The sequence below is a fragment of the Rhipicephalus microplus genome, chromosome 7 (genome assembly GCF_043290135.1).
Source record: "Rhipicephalus microplus isolate Deutch F79 chromosome 7, USDA_Rmic, whole genome shotgun sequence".
Classification (NCBI taxonomy): Eukaryota; Metazoa; Arthropoda; class Arachnida; order Ixodida; family Ixodidae; genus Rhipicephalus; species Rhipicephalus microplus.
Window position 1 is genome coordinate 15,146,497 of NC_134706.1, and position 20,105 is coordinate 15,166,601.

The 20,105-nt window shown below is 48.8% G+C and overlaps 2 protein-coding genes across 4 annotated transcripts in view; one reads left to right on the plus strand and one right to left on the minus strand.

Annotated features, from left to right (window-relative positions):
- Positions 1–271: 271 nt before the first annotated feature.
- On the minus strand, positions 272–12,929 carry LOC119179383 (uncharacterized). The gene is made up of 5 exons (XM_075868740.1): positions 12,373–12,929; positions 8,154–11,174; positions 7,540–7,693; positions 5,225–5,519; positions 272–573 (listed from the first exon to the last, which is right to left on the minus strand). Exons 1-5 carry the CDS (start codon positions 12,414–12,416, stop codon positions 272–274), a joined length of 3,816 nt encoding a protein of 1,271 aa, XP_075724855.1. The 5' UTR covers positions 12,417–12,929.
- LOC142767301 (uncharacterized) overlaps positions 446–20,105 on the plus strand; it is a 103,848-nt gene continuing 84,188 nt past the window's right edge. For 2 of the 3 annotated variants that reach the window (XM_075868741.1, XM_075868743.1), the window contains exon 1: positions 446–583. The gene's annotated coding sequence lies outside the window, so the exon portion shown is untranslated. Of the gene's footprint in view, positions 588–20,105 lie in introns of all 3 variants that reach the window. The other variant, XM_075868742.1, reaches the window with a different exon arrangement.

Below are 20,105 nucleotides of genomic sequence, written 5' to 3' on the forward strand. Positions count from 1 at the left end.
GAGTACACGGGCATACAACATTTCCGCCTCCTTCGGAAATGCAGCCGCCACAGCCGGGATTTGACGCCGCGACCTGTGGGTCAGCAGCCGAGTCCTGAACTTGGGCTACGAACTGACTAGCTTATCAATTTTTCTGCCTAGTATAGGTGCGGCGCCACTGCCTTTCCGCAAAGCGCTCGATAGTCGCGCGCCACTGCAAAATTGTTTCACCACGATCACACACTTGGAGTCTGAGATAAGCGTGAGCAATCGCAACGTTCGTGCAGCCCGTTCAGTAAACCTTCAGCCAGGACGCCTGTAGCGCCGCGGTAACCATGACGAAGCAGCACGCAGCGAGGGAGTCGGTAGCCGCCACGTTTCCTCGACTGTTCGCGTGGCCCGCGCAGTGAGGCGTGTTGGGCCGAAGGTCGCTGATGGCCACAGTCCTGTCGCTACTTCCTGGAACGGTGCACCGCGGTTCGGCGCTGTAGCCTGCCTCCGTCGATTCGGACTGCCGCTGCCTGAGCAGGCGGCGCTGGAACCACAGCAGTCGGCAGTCGCAAGACCACGGGGTGCCTCGTAGCGAGAAAGAGCCTGCAAAACAGTGAGTGCGTACAAAATTAACACCCTTCTAATCATTTTGTGGTGTAATACGCGTAAGCGTGAAGCAGTGTTGGAATACCTACTCGGTAATCACCTTAGCAGATAGATTGCAGACCATTGCTGGTTAAAGATAAGTGCTTAGCAGAGCAAACTACAGGAGGGGTTAGAAGAGACAAGACGGAGCACTGAACTTCCAACAATTATCTGCCTCCATGATCTTGCGTGTGGTGCGATCCCTGCTTGTTGCAACAGCAATAGTACACTCTGAAAATATTGGCCGGCAGCCACGCGTGCAACTGGTAGTTGTATACAAGAGAAGACCTTCGCAAGAAATAAATTGTTGGCAGTTCAGAGCTCTGTCTTGTCTCTTTCAATCCCCTCCTGTCGTTTGCGCTGTTAAGCACCCTTTATCGTGTTTTATCAACACGCCCAACCCACTGCCGGTTGATGCTGCCTGTGTGGTGCGCCGTTTCAACGGATTTTCCAACGGCACGAAACAAGGACGAGGAAAACGATATCAATGATATCTGGGGTTTTACGCGCCGAAACCGCTCCGAAAATTTTCTCGGCTTGCACGTGACGCGAAGGCAGCATAAACAGCGACGATTAACCAGCTCCACAGGGATAGCGAAGTCGCTGGAACGTCAATTGTTGGGCATATGCGCACGACAACCAGCACGCGAGGCACGCGGATAACACTAATCACGTGACATGGGAAAGTGAGCGTCCAATCACGTTTGTGCTCCGACGTGGCTGTTTCATTGACGTCAGTGCAAGCCATCTGTAGACGAGTTTCTAGCATTTCGCCTTCGTCGAAGTGCGATCGCCGCAGTCGAGATCGAACTTGTGACTTTCGGGTAGACAGCCGAGTGTCGTAACCACTGTACCACCGAGGAGGCAGCCGTGAGGATGAAAATAAACGTATCGCCGTAGGCTTGCGTAGGGTTCCCAAAAGGGGGAGGAAGAAAGCAAAAGTTTGCCCCCCCCCCCCCCCCCCCCGATTTGTCCCCCGTTGGCCGAATCCGAAGTTAAAATCTCCGCAATGGTGGCAAAAATGAAAATTCAGCGTCGACGCGTGCTTCTCGCAGTGACCTGCCAACATCGGGTGTTCCTTGGTCGCCGTTTTCGTCAAAATGCACTCGTAGTCATAACTCTGCCCAATAAGTATATGTGTAGTGGAAGCAGTGGGGGTCCGACTGCGCAGTGGTGACACAAAATTTGTATCCCTCTCCCCCCCCCCCCCCCCCCACTTTTACCCCGTTCGCACGCCTATGCATATCGATAAAAACCGAAACGCGCTTCTCAGCGCTTTTTTTTTTCATTGGTTTTGCAGCGATAATCTATCTTGTGTGTCTTTCCTTGCTTCAACGCCGCGCGTCCATCACACTATAGCGGCATGCTCATTGTCAATGCTAATTATCTTGACTAAAAAAAGAAAGATGATAGTGGCGAGTGCCGGCACTCCGAGAAAGTAGACGTACACAGACAGGGTCAAGATTATTTCTCCTGCAGGGAAAACGCACCGAAAAGAGTGCAACTGTTTTTAGTGCGCAAGTGAGACGACACAGGCGCCGCTTCTCGTACACGACGGCAACAATGACGTCAGTCAGGCCTGGTGTCGCGCGCCGTGACGTATACGCACGTCGTTTGCGACGGTAACTCTACGTCGACGCCTTATATCGGCGTTATCTGCTTGTCGCATAGTCAAAGATAGCGCGCGCATGTCGAGGCAGTTGCGCCGACCGTAAATTCTTGTTCAGCCGATCCTCGACGCTCAAATGATAACTCTGGGGAGGAGGTGGGGGGGGGGGGGGGGTTCACGTCCCAAAGCCGCGACATATGATAAGAGGCGCCGTAGGGGGGGGGGGGGGGGGCTCCGCAAATTTCGACCAGCTGTGGGAGGTCTTTTCACGTGCGCCTAAGTATAAGCGCACGCGCCTCTAGAATTTCGGCTTCATCGAAAATGCAGCCGGGATTCGATCCTGCGACCTTTGGGTGAGCAGTCACGCACCATAACCATGCACTACACCGCCGTGGCGGTGGGTGTCGACGCGTCAACAGAGAAAGATGCGAGCTCTTTATGACACCTGCTTAGACGGCAATCAGTGCAAAACTATCCACGCTTTCCATGAACTTAATTTTAATTGTCTTGCGTTGGAAACTTAAAAACTGTCTTTGCGTCTTGGTTTGCATCGAGTGAAATGTTCGTAACTCTTTCAAACGTTCGTTACGCTAGTCACACTCAATACCAAGCAATTTTATCTTATTTGAATGACAATGGCGACCGATCACCGCCCCGCCGCTGTGGTCTAGTGGCTAAGGTACACGGCTGCTGACCCGCCGGTCGCGGGTTCGAATCCCGGCTGCGGCGGCTGCATTTTCGATGAAGGCAGAAGTGTTGTAGGCCCGTGTGCTCAGATTTGGGTGCACGTTAAAGAACCCCAGGTGGTCGAAATTTCCGGAGCCCTCCACTACGGCGTCTCTCATAATCATATGGTCGTTTGGGGACGTTGAACCCCACATATCAATCAAATAAATCTACCGATTTCCTCTTCTGTATCAACCTGCGAACTGATGTCACTTGGTGTCTTCAAATTTCGCGATTTCCTTGCCCCATTTGCGCCACAGCGGAAGCGTTGGCAGAAATGCTTTTCGGGGCAGGGGGGGGGGGGGCACCTCTTTGAAATGATCATTTACCGCTCTGTATGCCATTGCGAAAAAAAAAAATCGGGGAAAGCACAGGCCTGGTGTATAACCGCACCCTGGCTACGCTATTGCCTCACAGCTCCACCTTTACAATAACCCATTCTTGAAGTGATTTAAGCACTCGCTCCTCAGTATAGACAGCTCGCACTTCACGTCAATGACACCTCTAGGTGCCTTAGTGGAACTCTGACATGCCGGCTTTAATGACGTGAAGGAAGGGTAATTTCGCGATGGTTGACACTATTCAAGATCGAGTACAACGACGTGGTTGCAATGCTTTGTGCTTCAAATAACGAAAGAACCTGCATGTGATGGACTGATAACACAAAAGTGACGTCACCAACTTCGCGTCCCCGTGTTATACGGTGCTCCGACACGACACTTCGTGACGTCATTGAGAGCAACGTATTTCAATTGCTGCTCCAAACTACCAGTGCAATAAAGTCATTAAGACCACTGGAATAGCCAGGATCGAGGAGGGGTGTAATTACCCTCCACCCCCCTATTTTGTTTCGCAGTTTCGTATATACACGCACACATATAAACGCACTCATGGACATATATGTGCATGAGTGTGTTTATATATAAAAATAACGTCCACGGCATCTCACTAAAACACGAAACAATTTTGTTTTCTGCGTATTTGTAAAGTACAAGTTCACAATCGAGAAAACACCCACTCTTAGCGTGGCACGATGCGTAGTAAGCGGAAAAACGAGCGAAAAGAAGAAATGTGGGCGGAGACGCCATATTGGGAGTCCCACACCAAACGCCGTGACGTCATAGATTTTCAAGGTGTCTACCGTGTCTGAGGTGGCTTTTAATCGATAAAAAATGCAGTACATTGTCATCTGTGGTTGCCATAGACCTAGCATATGAAGAGAGAGAGAAAGAGAGAAATAAACGTTTGTTTAGAAACAGTGTTCCGAGTGAGGCCCGGTGTCACCCTAAGGTGGGAGGGTTCCCTAGCCCAGGAACCCTCTGGCTGAAAGAAATCTACACAGGATCAACTGCCATCATATTGCTCCATAAAAAAAGCAAGGGAATACTAATAAAGCAGGGTCTAAGACTAGGGCACATGATCTCCCCAATGCTATTTGCCCTGTTCTTATAGGAGATTTTTAGAGGCATAAAATAGGAAAAATTAGAAATAAGAGTTGATGAAGAGTACCTTGCTTAGAAATCTGCGCTTTGCTGATCACATTGCATTGCTGAGTAACTGAGGGCACGAATTGCAACTTATGACTACTGTATTAGACAAGTTTTAGAAACTTTGATCGAACCAATGTCGTGAAAATACAAAATATACACTTTGAAATTTTCGACGCCACGCGCGGATATTTCGGCGCGAAATTTAAAAATGAAACTTCAACCGATTTTTTTTTTTGCTACTCACAGAGATAGTGACTTATGGTGAAACGTATGACGGTGAAACATGCGGCATTAGAGTTCTCAGAGTGCAGTTTCTCCATCCTAATCAAGTAATTTTTTTCTCTTTTGTGTCCCTTTAAAAAAAATGGAAATTGGCAACAACCGGTTTCTCATTCATTTAGATTCTTTCCTATTTCTCAGAAATAAAGCGTCTTAGTCACCGAATAACTCGCCCTAGCCTCTGCGCTACGTCTTCGTTGAGTGACTACGAATGAAGGGCATTGGCCCAGGGCTCGATTCCCGGAGCAGGACGTATTTTTTCCGGTACTAACAAACTTTCCTCGAGAGAAATCCACACGCATTTCCTTTCGATTTCCTAGTCAAAACAGGTGGGTGTCAACTTTCCTTTCTTACACACAAGCGGCAAATGATCCCCTCCCCCCGATCTTTTTGCTTGAAAGAATTTCGAGTTTATAGTCCTCGCTTTGGTCAGTCCGGAAATGCCACTCGAAAAAGCCGGTATGATAATCGCACAAGAGTTCGGGAACACCAGATCGCATCTTACTGCTGACGTAGTGCGAGAGTCGTTGTTCCTGTGCCGTGCCGTCGGTGCGCCCTTCGCCGAGGGCCGCCGCCTCTTCTTCGTCTTCGGCGACGAACGACGAGAGCGCGGCGTTGTCCGACAGGTCGACGCTGAGGCGGGGCAACTCGGCCCACCTCTGCAGGAGCGCGGCCGGCAGCGTCTCCAGCAGAGGACAGTCCCGAATCCGGAACGTGAAGGGGCTGTGCGGGTGCAGACCTTCGAACGCGTCGGCCGCCACCGAGCGCAGCTTGGCACCGCTCACGGTCAGCTCTTTGATCTGCGCATGCGCCGTGGTAAGCATCTGGGGTGCGAGAAAAGCTTAAAGGCACACTAAAAGAGAAGTAGCGAATCAGCATGGACTGATGTACTGTACTTATAACTCTGCGGTCGTTGAGATCAAAGTTTTACGTTTACTATAAATCATTTCGCATGAGAGAAATATACGTTGCCGTGTTCTGCTGTGCGAGAGTGTGCAAAGGGTGACGTCATAGTCTCGGCAGTTCATTTTTCCGTGGCGGGAGACACGCGCCCATTCGGCGCAGCCCAGGGTGGAATAATGACGGCGCCCAGGGAGTCGTCCGTGAGAATGTCTACAGTCGGTAACAAATTGAGAAAAGAAATACAAACTGCACCCGCAAGACTGCGGCGTGTGTCGCTATGAGCTAAGAGCCGCGCAAACTACCTTCTATACGAGGCCTAGCGAACAATGAGTCATTCCTAACTAAAATATGACATTTGGCTAGAAGGTCGTGCCGGAATCCGAATTTTACCCGGACGTTGAAGCTTCTCTAGTTAAAGCCAGCGGCACGAACATCTATCTGTTTGTATGCTGGTTCGCCAACTGTGGGCAGGTGGTTGTTTCAACCACCTGCCCATCACCCTTCGCGACAAATCACCTGTGCTGCGAAAATTAACGTGTTCAAATGTTCTCTTTTCCTGCGTATCCATCCCTTATGTACTACCTCCCAGTGGGGTTTTTAAGGAAATAAAAATGAATGAAAGACGCTGGAATTGCTTTACGTCACTGAAGTCACCAAATAAGACTGAACACATATATACGGTATTTTTTTTTTCCCTCTACACACTCTCCCGTGCTTTCACATCGATCTCACAGTGTTATACCGCACGTGGGGTGCGGCAGTCTTTATGCCAGGGCTCGCAAACATGTGGTCCGCGGGCGTTTTGCTATAGCGATGCGCGGCTTTGCGAGGATGAAAGTGTTTTTGACTTCTCTTGCTTAATGGGGCTCGTAATATTTATTTGCTTAGTTTGTTATTGCGATTAATGGGGCCTCGTTCAAGTCAGCTACAGAGACATTTCGTTATGATGATGACGAATGACGTTCTTATTGAGCCCAAACTATATCGGTAAGGCACGCGGCCATCACATGGGGTGGTTCTCCATACCTTACGGGACCCACGTGTTCCCAGCTGCTGCTGACCACTGTCCCCTGTGCCTCATGCTTTTCGTGATCCGCCATATGCGGTCACCATGTGTCTGAACACAACAGTGGTACAAAATGTCTACATTTCAGAATCTGCGTGTACATTTTGAGTCGTTCTGGTGTTCAGTATCGATATGTCAGTCGAATGCTAACGACGCCAAGTACCCTGCAGAAATAATCTCTACCTGAGCTCTGGGAAATGCATTCTTTGAAATGTCGGGGTTAACGCTTTGGTACCCACCCCTCCACCCCTCTTTTAGTTTCAACCTTCTTCACTGTCGTCGGCTTTTATGGATCGGAGATTCGCGTGTGCGACCCGCTAGCTGAGGGGATTTTTGAGACCTGTGCTTTATTGGCCAACACACCGACGCCGACGAACACGATGTTTGACTTGGAGTGTCCGTAGATTGAATCAGTTTACTGGGGGAAACATTCTTAAAGCGGCTTTCAATAAAATTCGATTATATTTCATTGTTTCTTATATTCTCTTTTTGGTAGCCTCCTAATTATGTACTTGTCACTGGAACATCAGTTCCGCTGCAGAGAGATTCTTAATCGAATAAGGACGGTTTTCATCATCAATATCTAAATTCGTAAAATTAATTTCTTTTACCTTTTCTGTAATGCATTACATATACAATCAATAGGTGATCCCTTCTATTTAACTATTCGTTTCTTGGCCAATCTCCCAGGGTGGGTGTGAGTATTTATTAAAGAACCAAAGCTAATCAAAATCTTGTTGATTTAGCAATGGTACAGACACACACGGCGAGCTTGTTTACCGGAAGTGAGGCTTCACTGCCATGGCCGTACATGTCAGTGATAGTCCAGCAAGCCGGTTGCGTTCTCTCACCTTCTTGCTGAAGGCCCACTGAATTTGGTAGGAGAGGGTCGCCTCGTCCACTTGCACCGCCAGCCTTTGAAGAGCCTTGGCCTGGAACAGCATCTCTTGGAGTCTGAAGGCCCTCGCACTCGAGTACGTGTTCGTCCTGACACTGCGTAGGCACCTGCGACGTTTTGAGGTTGACGAAGAAATGGAGTCGTTTTAAGTTTTAAGTTAAACGGCAATAATGGAGGTGAATTCATTACAGGAATGATAACTTCGTGGTGATCGGCAAAATGCAGCGAATACCGTAGATGTAGTATGAGTTGATTGATAAAGCAGGCAGTAAGAGTGTTTCCAGTCCACTTTGAAGTATGACTACAACAATGAAAGAAATTGAATTTGCTGCCAAGTGTCTATTTATGGCATGCGAGAGTGGGCAGCGCACAGTGGTGCAGGCCTCAGAGACTGTCTACACAACACGTACATGCGTGGTGTATTTCAGCATCTCAGTTGCAGCGTTGTCTCATAGGCCAAGTTGTCAAGAAAGAACATATTGGACACGTTATGATTCATACCAGCCTAAGAAAATACGCGAGAAAAAAAGTAAATAAGAAGGTGAAAGATTCTTTGGCAAAGCTCACCTGAGCGGTTCCAGTGTGCGAGCATCCAGAAAGACCAGCTGGAGACCCGTAATGTCGAGGTCATGGAGCGCATGGAGCAGCTTAAAGCTTCCACTGCTGAGCTCTCTGACGGGATTCCTCGAGAGATCTAAGCTACGCAGGTTACTCACGTGCACCCACAGCGCGGGGTCTATGTTCCGAAGGTGGTTCGACGACAGGTCGAGCTTTCGGAGCCTGCCCAAATTCGCGAACGTTGTCTTCGACACGTTCGCGATCTCGTTTGAGCTGAGCGAGAGTTCAACGAGATTCGGCGCGTTCACATCCGGCACAGATGTCAGGTTGCAATCATCGAGAGACATTACAGTTACGGGTAGGTCCAGAGACCCGGGATCCACACGGAGCAACGGATTTCGAGACACGTCCAAGACCACAAGGCGGCTGAGATTCGCGAAAACCTGGCCCGGTAGGATCAGTATCTTGTTGCAGGACAGGTTCAGGTGCTCGAGGTTCGAAAGGTGGTCGAACTCGGTCGCTGCGATCAGCTTTATTCGGTTGTGCGACAGGTCCAAGCTTGTCAGGGTGACTCTAGCGGGCACGAACGCCTTGGTGAAGGGCCTGGGCAGCAAGTTTCGCGACAAAGAGACCTGAACTAGGGGCGTCTCTTCGAAGGCGTCTTCCGGGAGAGCCGCGATGCGGTTGTAGTCGAGGTCCAAGACCTGAAGCCGAGCCATCCTCGAGAAGGCCTCTTCGGGGAGGGACGATAGCCGATTGTGACTAAGAAGGAGCACGTGGATCTGAGAGGACGCCTGAAAGGACCTGGGCGAGAGGTTAGCGATGCGATTGTGACTCAGGTCGAGGAATTTGACGCGTGGTAGCTCGGACGCCATTTCGACTGACATGGTTGACAGCATGTTGTGGGACAAGTCGAGAGACGTCAAGCTGTGTCGCGTCGTCCAGAAAAAGTGGCGGGCCACGCTTTCGATAATGTTGTGACTGAGGTCCAGGGAAGTCACGTTTAGGATGACGTCCTCAGCTCCGCCACGCAGCTTGAGGTTACTTATTTGGTTATGTGAAAGGTTGAGTCTCAGTGAATTGGGAGTGTTACGGTTGACGATAAACTGCACGTTGAAGTCTGACAACCTATTAAAACTTAGGTCGATATCCCTGAGTTGAGGGAGGTCGGTTAACGCTCCCGAGTCCATCGCAGAAATTTTGTTGCGACACAAGTGCAACTTCGTGAGGTTTGGCAAGTTATTGAACGTCTTTGTTTCGAGGTGAGTGACTTCGTTCACGGACAAGTCAATGCCTTGCAGACGCGTTAGATCGCTGAACGTGCCTGGTTGTATCCACTTGATTCGGTTTCGATTAATTTTTACCGCAGTCAAATTTCGCTGAACGCTGCCGTTAAGAGAACCTTTCGGAATGTATCGCCAATCATTCTGCATCAAATTCACCGCAGTAAGCTCACTCATTTGGTTCAATGTGGTCGGTTCTAAAGCAGGTAGCCCAGCGTAAATAGCATCGAGGCTGTTAATCCTTTGACATGATTGAAGAAAGCTGTTCAATGTGTCTGATTCGAGCCGTGTCCCGGATACATCGATGGCTTTTAAGTGCGGACATCCCTTGGGGAACCAATCTGAGTTTATCGTCGTTATAGGATTGTACGCAAGGCTTAGGCTTTCCAACTTAGAAAGCGCTTCGAAGGCATGTCGTTCGATGTGCGATATCCTGTTCCCGCTGAGATCCAAAGACAGAAGTCCGTCTAGACCGTGCTTGAAGTCTCTATTTTCTATGGACGTCAAACCGTTGTCGGCCATGTTCAACAGCTCCAGTCGCGACAGGAATTTGAGCGCGACGTGAGGGATCGTGTCGAAATCGTTGCTGGATATGTCGAGCACGCGTAAGCTCACTCTGCACGAAAAGAGATCGTACTCGTCCAACTCAGAGATCTGGTTGTCGCGCAGGTTCAAAGTCTTGAGTCTTCGGAGCTTTGCGATGGCGCGGGGAAATCCGCTGACCTTGTTGTGCGCCAAGTCCAAGTGGACGATGACGTCGTCCAGTCCTTGAAAGAGTGCTTCGGGCAAGGACTCGAGATGGTTCACTGAGAAGGAAACGTGTCTTGGAGCCAATGCCCTAAACAGGTTCGGCGGCAGGTAGCGGAGGTAGTTATCGGCTACTATGAAATGGCGAACTGTGACTCTCTTCTTCCTCTGGAACATTCGCTGGGGCAGCTGGGAGATTACGTTTCGAGCTAGGCTCAACGTGTCCAGGTGATCCGTTGGGAGGGTCCAGTTGGGATCCAGGCGCTGTATCGCGTTGTCTCCCAGGAGCAAGTAAGAAAGGTTCCTGAGTTCATCTAGTACGGTTCCTGGAACATGTTCCAAGAGGTTCCCAGTCAAATTGAGCCTCACTAAAGATGGCGGGAAAGGGCGGCCTTCGATCTTGAGGATGTCGTTGTTGTCCAGGTCTAGTATAGTCAGGTTGCCGAAGGCCGAGAAAGTGACATCACGTACTGAGGTAATGCAGTTGCCGGAAAGATGGAGGCTCCTGAGGCTGAGGAGTTTGCGCGCCAGTTGCGTCAGTTCCGCCGCGTCCAGTTCGCTGATGCTATTGAACCTCAGGTCCAGTCGCTGAAGGCGGGTCAGCGAGAGCAGTGGTCCAACCGGAAATTCCGTCAATCGGTTTCGGCTCAGATCTAGGTTAGTCAAGTTCGGCACGTTCGCGAACGCACTGTGTTCGATTCTGCTCAGCCGGTTACCGCTTAGTTGGAGGGACGCGACGTCGCTGGGACGCAGAGAGGAGGCGTTCTTGAGCACGCTCAGTGACGCGCAACCTTCGATGGTGACGTGAGAGTAACCGCTCGTTTCCGGAAGTGTCGTCAAGGGGACTCCCCGGCAGTACGCTTTCGCACGGTCGCGGTCGCAGCTACACAGGGCGTGAAAGTCGCATGGTTCGGCACTGCCTCCGAGATCTGGAGAGGTGTCACCATGCTGCCAAGCTATGGCGTTCGCGCCAAGGAGGTACAGCAGTAGCGGAATGACTCTGGAACAAACAGAAAGGCCACAAATGGAGTTCATTAAAACGATATTTCAATGACACAGTAATTATTGAGGGGGACTTAAGTGTATAGGAGCCTAACGAAACAGAAGAGGTGACCATGGGCGCCAACGCGAGCAATGGAAAGAAATATGTGATGAATTCAGCCTATGACGTCACCAGGAAGACACAGATCGTTAGACGTCACTTCGTCAATAGGACGTCTATACCATAATGGCAGCATAAAAAGACACTGTGACGTCGCATAAGAGAGTATCTCATGCGATGGCGTCATCGCGTGCGTCATCACATGACATCATCGCTTGGTGATTAGTGGGCTGATTCCGAAGGCACGTTAGGTGCAGACATCTTGCAATGCTTCCGATTCCGAGGCAGTGCAAGACCGTGCTAGGTCCAGGACACCAACAAAAGATCAACGCGAAAAGTCGGACGTTCCGGAGCCCTCTTTACAGCGTCTCCCACAATCACTGTCGTCGTACAGCTTTTATCATGTTACTCAAGTGCTAAAGAAGCTTGAGTGAAAGGAAGAATTCTACACTTCAGGGCTAGCCTTCTTGACACAATATCAATGAGACCCAACCGACAATCAAGCCAAGAAAAGTGTAGGGCATGTTATATGAGGTAATTGTAATGTAAATGGGAAGAGAGAAAAGTGGATGAAAAGATAACTGGCCGTGGGCAGGAAGCGAACCTGCGACCTTCGAATAACGCGTCCGATGCTTTACCAACTGAGCTACCATGACGGCTATTACTTAAGGTGGTACATAAAAAGAGCCCTCGCAGGGTTTTTCGGTTGGCTTTTTTTCTCACCTAGCAAATTATTTGTAAGGCGCAGAACACCATGTCAACAGATCGCATCCTTTGAAATGACAGAATTTCGGTATGTATATTCTATTCAATACAATAAACGTTATTTTGTGACATTGAACAAGCGGGGAAAACCCCGTAAAATGTATACATATTCGCGTTATATACCTACGTTTATTAAGCCCGACATACAAGAGATGTTTTGTGTTTCATTCGATAATAATCAAATATAATCAAAAGTTTATTCACCTTACTTCCCGCACTCTGGTATGCAGAAAAAGAGACCGAACGATATACTATATTGCGAAACTACGTCGACTATGCGGTGGCACTTTTCACTGCTACTAAAACCGTCGCCTGCTGAAAACAAACTCACCTGAGCAGTGGACGACGCAGCCATTGGTCCGGGGGGTTGTGCATCCTTAACTGAGGAGTCAAGAACAAGCGAAGGCCTACACGAAATCCTCACGATCTTTACGCGTGTCCCAACAGACACATCACGAAAACCCAAGGCCTCCTTCGCCCGCACACACGGCGCTCAAACGACCACCACGGTCCACTCCTTATCTTTAGCTTAAGGATAGCTTCAGGTCTCTTAACCGAGGTGTGTGTATTTTGTGTTTTCGTCTTGCCGAACGCAGATGCAACTTGTAAAGTCAAATCAAACAAACACTTTGTTCACCCACGGCTGCGTAGCTTACGAATGCAAACCTGCATTCACCGTGCACTGAAGTGCTTTCGAGCGGTGCTCCATTTTTTTTTTTCGTTTCACGTGGTGTCCTCCGCAGTTCTCAGTCCACTACGGAACCGGGGCAATGCCGTAGACTCCACCGCACACGTGTCTCGTATCGGTGAAACATGGTCAAATGGAAACACTGTGGTTTGGAGACGTCATCTCTTCGTCGGGAGTCGTCGCATCGGCACGATGAAGAGTTCCCAGAAACACACAACACACACAGAGAAAGAAACGAAACGAGAAAAGGGAGGAGGAGACGGGCAGTTTTATTTCGGGTATCGCCACGGGGTCCGGCACAGTCGGAGAGCCTGCTTTGCCCGTTTTTGCTTTGAAAGTAAAACTAGGATTATGCTCGCGAGGGTAGGGGAGGAGAGGGTTTCGCGGAGAGGGAGGGTGCTTCGCTGCAATTCGCTCCGTCGCAGTCTGGGCTCTCTGTTACTATTCCTGACCGTGCGCGTAACGAAACAGTGGAGAAGATCACGCAATGCCCCTCTTCATCTGTTGTCACTTCATTGGAGATGCTATACGTGTCACCGCAGAGAGAAAGTGGGTGCGTGCATATGTGCTCGCACAAAAACTAAAGCCATGCAGGAGCCAGCCCGATACATTGCCAATATGTGGAGAGAGATGAAAAGTCAGCCCCATACATTGACATCATAGAGGGGGGGCTGTGACGTTTCTTCGCCCCCCCCCCCGCTGAAGTGAAACCCTGTGAACACTTGTGTGTGGGTGTGCTTAATTAATTAGAATGATTAATTAGAATAACAATGATAGAATGAATTTGAATTTATTATCGGACCTTATCCGGAAAGACCAGTGGCGGAGAGACTGCCGGTGACGGAAGGCCACGAAAACGAGCTACGGTTGCTCGAAATAGCTTGGGTATAATGGTAGCAAACTATGGCTACCTGCATTGAAGACGCCATAAAGGAGGTCAGATCTAAAATCAAAGCAGCCTAGATAGAGATCGACAGGATGGTTGTCGGTCTCTCTACATGATATATTTTTTTACCCATGCATAATCTGTGATAGCATGTGACAGACTGACAAGCAAATAACTGGATTTGGTCCTGATAAGACGAACAGTGCCACGTCGGGGTGTACAGTCTGCGGCATGTACCCGGGATGGAACTGGGAGGTTGAGACTCTCGGAGACATGGCGGACTCTCTGCAGAGTCCCGAGCTGCTGTTCCTTGGCGGAGCTGGTGAGGAACCGGAGCCGGGGTTCCTCCTTAGAGGGAGACACTGAGACTCCGTTGAAGTCGTGACGGCCTGCTACGCAGCTTGTACTACGGCTAACGAACATGTTGTAGAACAGCTCGTACTACGGCTAACGCTGTAATGAATACTGTCACTCTGCTAAAGCGGTGGTTCTGCAGCGTCGTGCAAGGTAGCAAGCTTACATGGTTTCATGTTACGTGGTCCACAGGGATCCCCCCCCCCCCCCCAAATGATACCGTAGTAATTCCAGAAACAAAATGTCATTTATTTACCGCCTGTAACTCTCAACCAAGTCGCGAGTATGAACAGTACAGAGCAAGGTGTCACACACAGGCAGAAAATAATAGAGAAAAAGGAAGCAGTTTAAAGGGGAACTCCGGTGTTTTTTTTTTAATATTCACCGATTTCAATAAAACTTTGAACATGTGTTCACGTTGGTACCGTGGTGATACGTGCCAAATTATACAACCATATATCTATTAGTTTAAAAAAAAATCAAATTTCGAAATTGGTAGCCGATTCTGGAATCACACTTGTAAACGTGGGCCACCCTGTGTATATGACGTCAGGGCCTACTCTTTCTTTGAAAAACCCCGCCTTTCCCAGCAGACGGATGCAGCGCACGCTTTCTTCTACGAGGTGACGACTACGCGAGCACAGTTCAGTTTTGTAAGCTCCATACAGTGTGTTTGTTGTTGTTGGCGTCGGGTCTTACAATATTGAGCAACGAGCGAATTGGTTCGCGGCACGTCGGATGCTTCAGGCGCCGGAGAGTCGAAATGAAAAAAAAAATGATGCTTCCGCGCTCAGATAGTTGCTTCAATCATCCCTGAACTTGTCTCCGGAAAGTTCAGACGAGCGGCGCAGCTTGATTCCGCGTCGGATGACATCGCACACAAGCTTGAGGCGCATCAGAAGATCGAGGCACGTCAGCCATGTTTACACCCTGGCCAGCCGTGGCGGGGTGTAGCGGAGCTCGTGACGTCATCGGCAACGGATTCTTGTGACGTCATCGGATACCTAATATGGACGACAGAGCCGCTCCCTGTTTCGGTTGCTGTTTTGACTCGTCGTTTTTTTGCTTTATTAAACTAACTGACGAGTGTCTGGGCAAAATGAACCACCCTAGCTTTTTGAGGACTGTCAATACTATTAGAAATCAGCATTATCTCAGTATGGATGAAAATGCACCGGAGTTCTCCTTTTAACGAAACTTCTCGGCACTGCGAACAGCGGCGCATCTAGCCGTTCATTCGTTTATCGATTAGAATAGGGGCGCCATCTACCCGCGCAGCACAAAGGCGGATATAGATGCCGTAATCCAAGATTAAGTATTAATAAAACTTCATTTTCAAGAGCGCCAACAAAAACTTCTCGCTACCAGCCTCAGAGGGCGCGACACTCAAGAACAAGTGTACGTCAAAAACGGTGAACTGTGATCATCCTCATCTTTTCCATTGAAGGCTTTGTTCTTGCGGCGTTAGTTGCACTGTATAAAACCTATAGGAACACGAAATAGTAATAGAAAACAAACGTAAAGCTGCAATAAATATCGAGATTATCGATCCATCAATTATCGACGCGCTCAAAACATATCGAGCGCGTCGTTCAACGATAATTCGCAAAAGCTGCACAAATGCTTTAGCTCAAGGTTCAGTTCAAGTCGGCACGTTTCTGGTGACGACACACTGCGGCCGAAAGGCGGAAGACGTTATAAAATGCTCGCAACAAGAACACAGGCAAGTTGCGTTGAGGAGGTTCGACGTCATTAGCTGTTCTTGATGTCGAAGTCGTCGCTGACGTCGAACATGTTCGCAATGGCCTCCTGCTCGTTTTCGGCCCGCTGCGCCAGCAGGTAGAGGCAGCAGCCGAAGGACAGGAACACCACGATCAGCACCATCATGACGACCGACAGCCACAGGAACATGGCGAAGTTGGTCCGCACCTTGGGCCGCCTGATCGCTGCGCGTTACAACAGCCAGGTAGCATATCATATAGTTCAATACATTACAGCAGTGGGGTGGGAAAGGGAAATGAGAGTTGGGACGAATGATGGAATAGTGAGGAAGAAGCATAGTACAAGAGAGGGCAAAGCATAACATAGACTTGTATCGTATAACGTGCCGAGGCGATTGTAAAGCGAAGGTACTTGGCGAGGGGTGTTGTGAGGGAGAGGACGTGGGAAAGAATAGAAAGTAAAACAAAATACGTAGAAAAGGGTAAAGGAAAAAATCGCAGCACATCCACGAGTGAATGATGATGAGTGGGGCGAAGCGTCCCTACGGACGGACGGACAAAGGCACGGACGGGTGGACGGAAGCACTGACGAACTGACGGATGCATGGATCGACGCACGCATGGACGGATGGACAGACGGATGCACAGACGGACGGACGCATGGATGGATGGAAATAGGGGTGAACAGAGAGAACATAAGCAACTAACGCCAGGACAGACTCGCGGAAGGACGGACGGACGGGCGGAAGGACGCATGGACGGACAGATGAACGGAAGTATGAACGGACAGGCAGGTGAACGGACAGACAGCTCCTTCAACGAAGCAAGCTCCTTCATCATTATTCACTTCGTGGATATGTCGTATTTTTTTAGCGTATAAAGGACTCTATTCTACTGTGTCGGTGTCTCCTGTTTGAGTTTTAGCGGCGCAACCTCACCGACACGTTCTTCCCGGAGCTTAGCACTAGTGATGCAGCTAGACCTCACGTAGCGCACAATGTTCTTGCACTTTAGCGGCATGGCTGCTAGTTCTTCATTGCTTGTTAGTCCGCCCTGAACGGTGAGGTGAACAGTGAGCAACTGCATGATGAGTTTGCGCAGTTGGTTTCACACTATTGACAATGCTATCGAAATCGCAGTCGATAGTATACTATCAATATTACCTTTGATGGTGTGATTGTGACTTAACCATTCCATAGTATCGGTAATGCTATCTTTAGTTCTGCATCGCTACTGCGTACTCAAACTCCTCGTTCGCTCGCTATGCCCGAAGAGTGCAATCATGCGTCCGCATGAAACGAACTACACCTCAGATACAGAGGAGTCACGTTGTGCCGTTTAGCTCGAACTTACCGGCGCACTGCAAGTTCTGCAGCTCCGTGCCTTTGGGACACTTGCAAATGTTCTCGTCGCATATCTCGCCGGTGTAACACTGGGTCTCGTCCATACAGACGCGGTCCACGACTTCCGTATCTACGCATGTTAGCATAACAAAAAAAAAACATGAACGTGTGCTGGTACAAGAATGTCGACATATCAATTACGGTGAACCTAGTGAAAACATCGGACTGCCTATATGCATTAATATTAAGTGATCCGGCTTGGAGATCACACTGCAGGAAGTATCATGTGGTCACACGTGCTGGTCGTTGGAGTTACCACCAACCGACCGGTTGCAAGGCTGACTGGCAAATGAAACTAACCAGAAATCGGGCACGTTGTGGAAGGGTTACGACCTTCTGTTTACGTTCTGGCTCCACCTCCGTAGGCTTTACCTATACAGTACACCGTATTTTCTCGTGTACAACGAGCACTCTCAGTGACGGTTTGCGAAGAGATTTCTAAATATGATTTCCGCGAATTGCTGCAAAGCTAGCTTTGTGTATAGCTTAGAAGCATTGCCCTAAAGCCACCTTCACTCACCGAAATTTTAATGTGTGTGTGTGTGTGTGTGTGTGTGTGTGTGTGTGTGTGTGTGTGTGTGTGTGTGTGTGTGTGTGTGTGTGTGTGTGTTTTCAACGCTACCGTAAAGAAATTTTCTTCCTGAAACCGAAGATGCCGCTTCAGGCAAGCCGAAGATGCCGCTAGGGCCCAAGGACTTCTAGCTGCCATCTAAGGGAGGGGAGTCAACTCCTCTAACACTTGCCGTTTCAATAAAAGTTGTTTCTCTCTCTCTCTCTTCCTGAAACGCCCTACAGTACCCCCCTTTTCTTTTTTTCTTCTTCTTTTTTTGCCATGCGATTTTACAGGGGTCGACCTATGTTCCAACTGACTTGCATAATGCTGACACGCACGATGCATAGTCACTGATGGTGACGAAGAAAAGCTCTGGTCACCGCTAAGCACCGCATGATACTGCTGTAGCTTCCTTTACCTCCCTCCTTTCTCTCTTTGTTATCGGCGCCGTTCTCCGGTGCCGCTCCGCGTTCTTGTACATCCCTTTTAGCAAAGGTTTGAACTAGCTCACCGATCGGCATCTACATGACTTTGTGTGCTTGTAGGTGAGCTACCTTGATGCAGATATTTGCGAGCTGGCCAAGAATGTTCAGCACGAGAAGCCGCGTATTCAATTAGCTTTCTTTTTTTGTTTCTAACCTGTGTTTATTTATTGCACCCTTATAACATGCATGCTGAATATAAACAAGATTTCTGGGCCAATTTTCTGGATCACTGTTGGAAACTCGCTGAACTTTTGCTTTTTGCATCTTTTTTTTTCTTTAAGAAGTCTGTCTCTATTTCTTTCTTTCTCTCTATGACTATTGACAAATCTCGACCATAAGAACTCTTTTGCAAGACTTCTATAGAGCTTATGTACCACAGTAATTTGGTAAGTCCCACTACTCGTTTCAGTGGATCACTAAAGATCAACGAGCGAACCAGTGGATGTGGGACACCGATTAAGGGCCGACCCTCTCTACAAGGGCTGCCATTGGTGGCTACTTTGTGCCAAATTCGCTACTTTTAAACCCATTCGGTGACGAAAATATCCAGATGGAGCCACAGCTGTTTACCGGCTACATGGAAACTTCTGGTTTTACTTATCTGAAAAGGTTTTATTTGTTCATTAATGGTAAATACTCTGTTCCTAATACCACTACCGTTTTATTTGGCTGCAACTTATGTGATATTAATAAATGACATGTGATATTAATAAATGACATTGCTACCGTGGCTACATTTGACTTGAATAACTGGGGTCTTTTCAATTCCACCCAACGGTAATGCCCAAGCACTCTACCAAGCAATCATTCATCGCCCAAGCACTCTACCAAGCACTCAGTCACCGCCCAAGCACTCTACCAAGCACTCGGTAGAGTGCTTGGGTGGTGACTGAGCGCTAGCCGGTTCACGATGACCATCACTTTCTTTCTACGACGCACGGCCTAACAGCATTAACAGCTCTGCCTCAACAGAGACTGCCCATGTCGTCACCTTTCTTTTCGCAGACCCACTTTGTGCTGTAGATGCGCAGCTCGTATCCTTTCTTGCAGAGGCATGTGGAGGTAGACTGGTCGCACTCGGAGTATTCCGTGTTGCAGCGACCGTACGGACAGGGACCCAGGTCCGCTGGGTGGGTGCGAGAAGTTATAGGTAAATGATCGTAGACAAGTATTTTTCTCTGGGGCTGTGACTTAACGAGTTAACTAACAAGTTTTGTTCATTAGTGACTTCACTCTCATTTGAGCTACGGCAAAGTATCTTAACGTAAAGTGAGAAAGGTAAAGAAGACGCCCACCCATCTGTAGAATTAAGCTACATGGAAATCCGTACGGATTTCTCAGAAAGAAAAGCTTCTCGGTTGACGAAGGGTGTGTTCCAGTACTCACAGTTGACGACTAAACAGACAGCTAAATGAACGGCGGCCATCTTAAGTCCCATTCCGATTCTCACGTAGCCGGCGAAATAGACAGATTCGAGAAGACGGCATCGCAGACAAAAACGATGCAGGGTATACTTTGCTGTCTAAACAAGATGGCGGCTGTGCGAATCGCTCGGATAGATTGAATCTCACCGGAATGGTCGTCCGCACATAAGACGCTTCCGCAGACGCTCAGTGTAAGTAAAGTTTAGTTTTTTTAACACGAAATAAGCTTTAAAAAATGAGTTACGTCGTTTATTTTAAGCTTTTTCTTCTCGACGCGAGGTGGCGCCTCGTCGCGTAGAAGCCTTCCAAACGAGTTCGATTTCTCGGACAGCACGGGCTCCATGATGTCTTCTAAGCTGTCTGCGTAGACTGTCCACGATGCTGTCCAAGAATTGGAACACAGCCAAAAAAAATTCTTCCTGGTCAGGGGTTCCAACGCGCGAGTAACGCCTTTCCGGGGGCGGTCGCTCTACCAATTGAGCTAAACAGGAAGCTAGCAAATTGCAGCGGCAGGGTGAACATCAACAGACTTGACGTAATTGACGCGCGT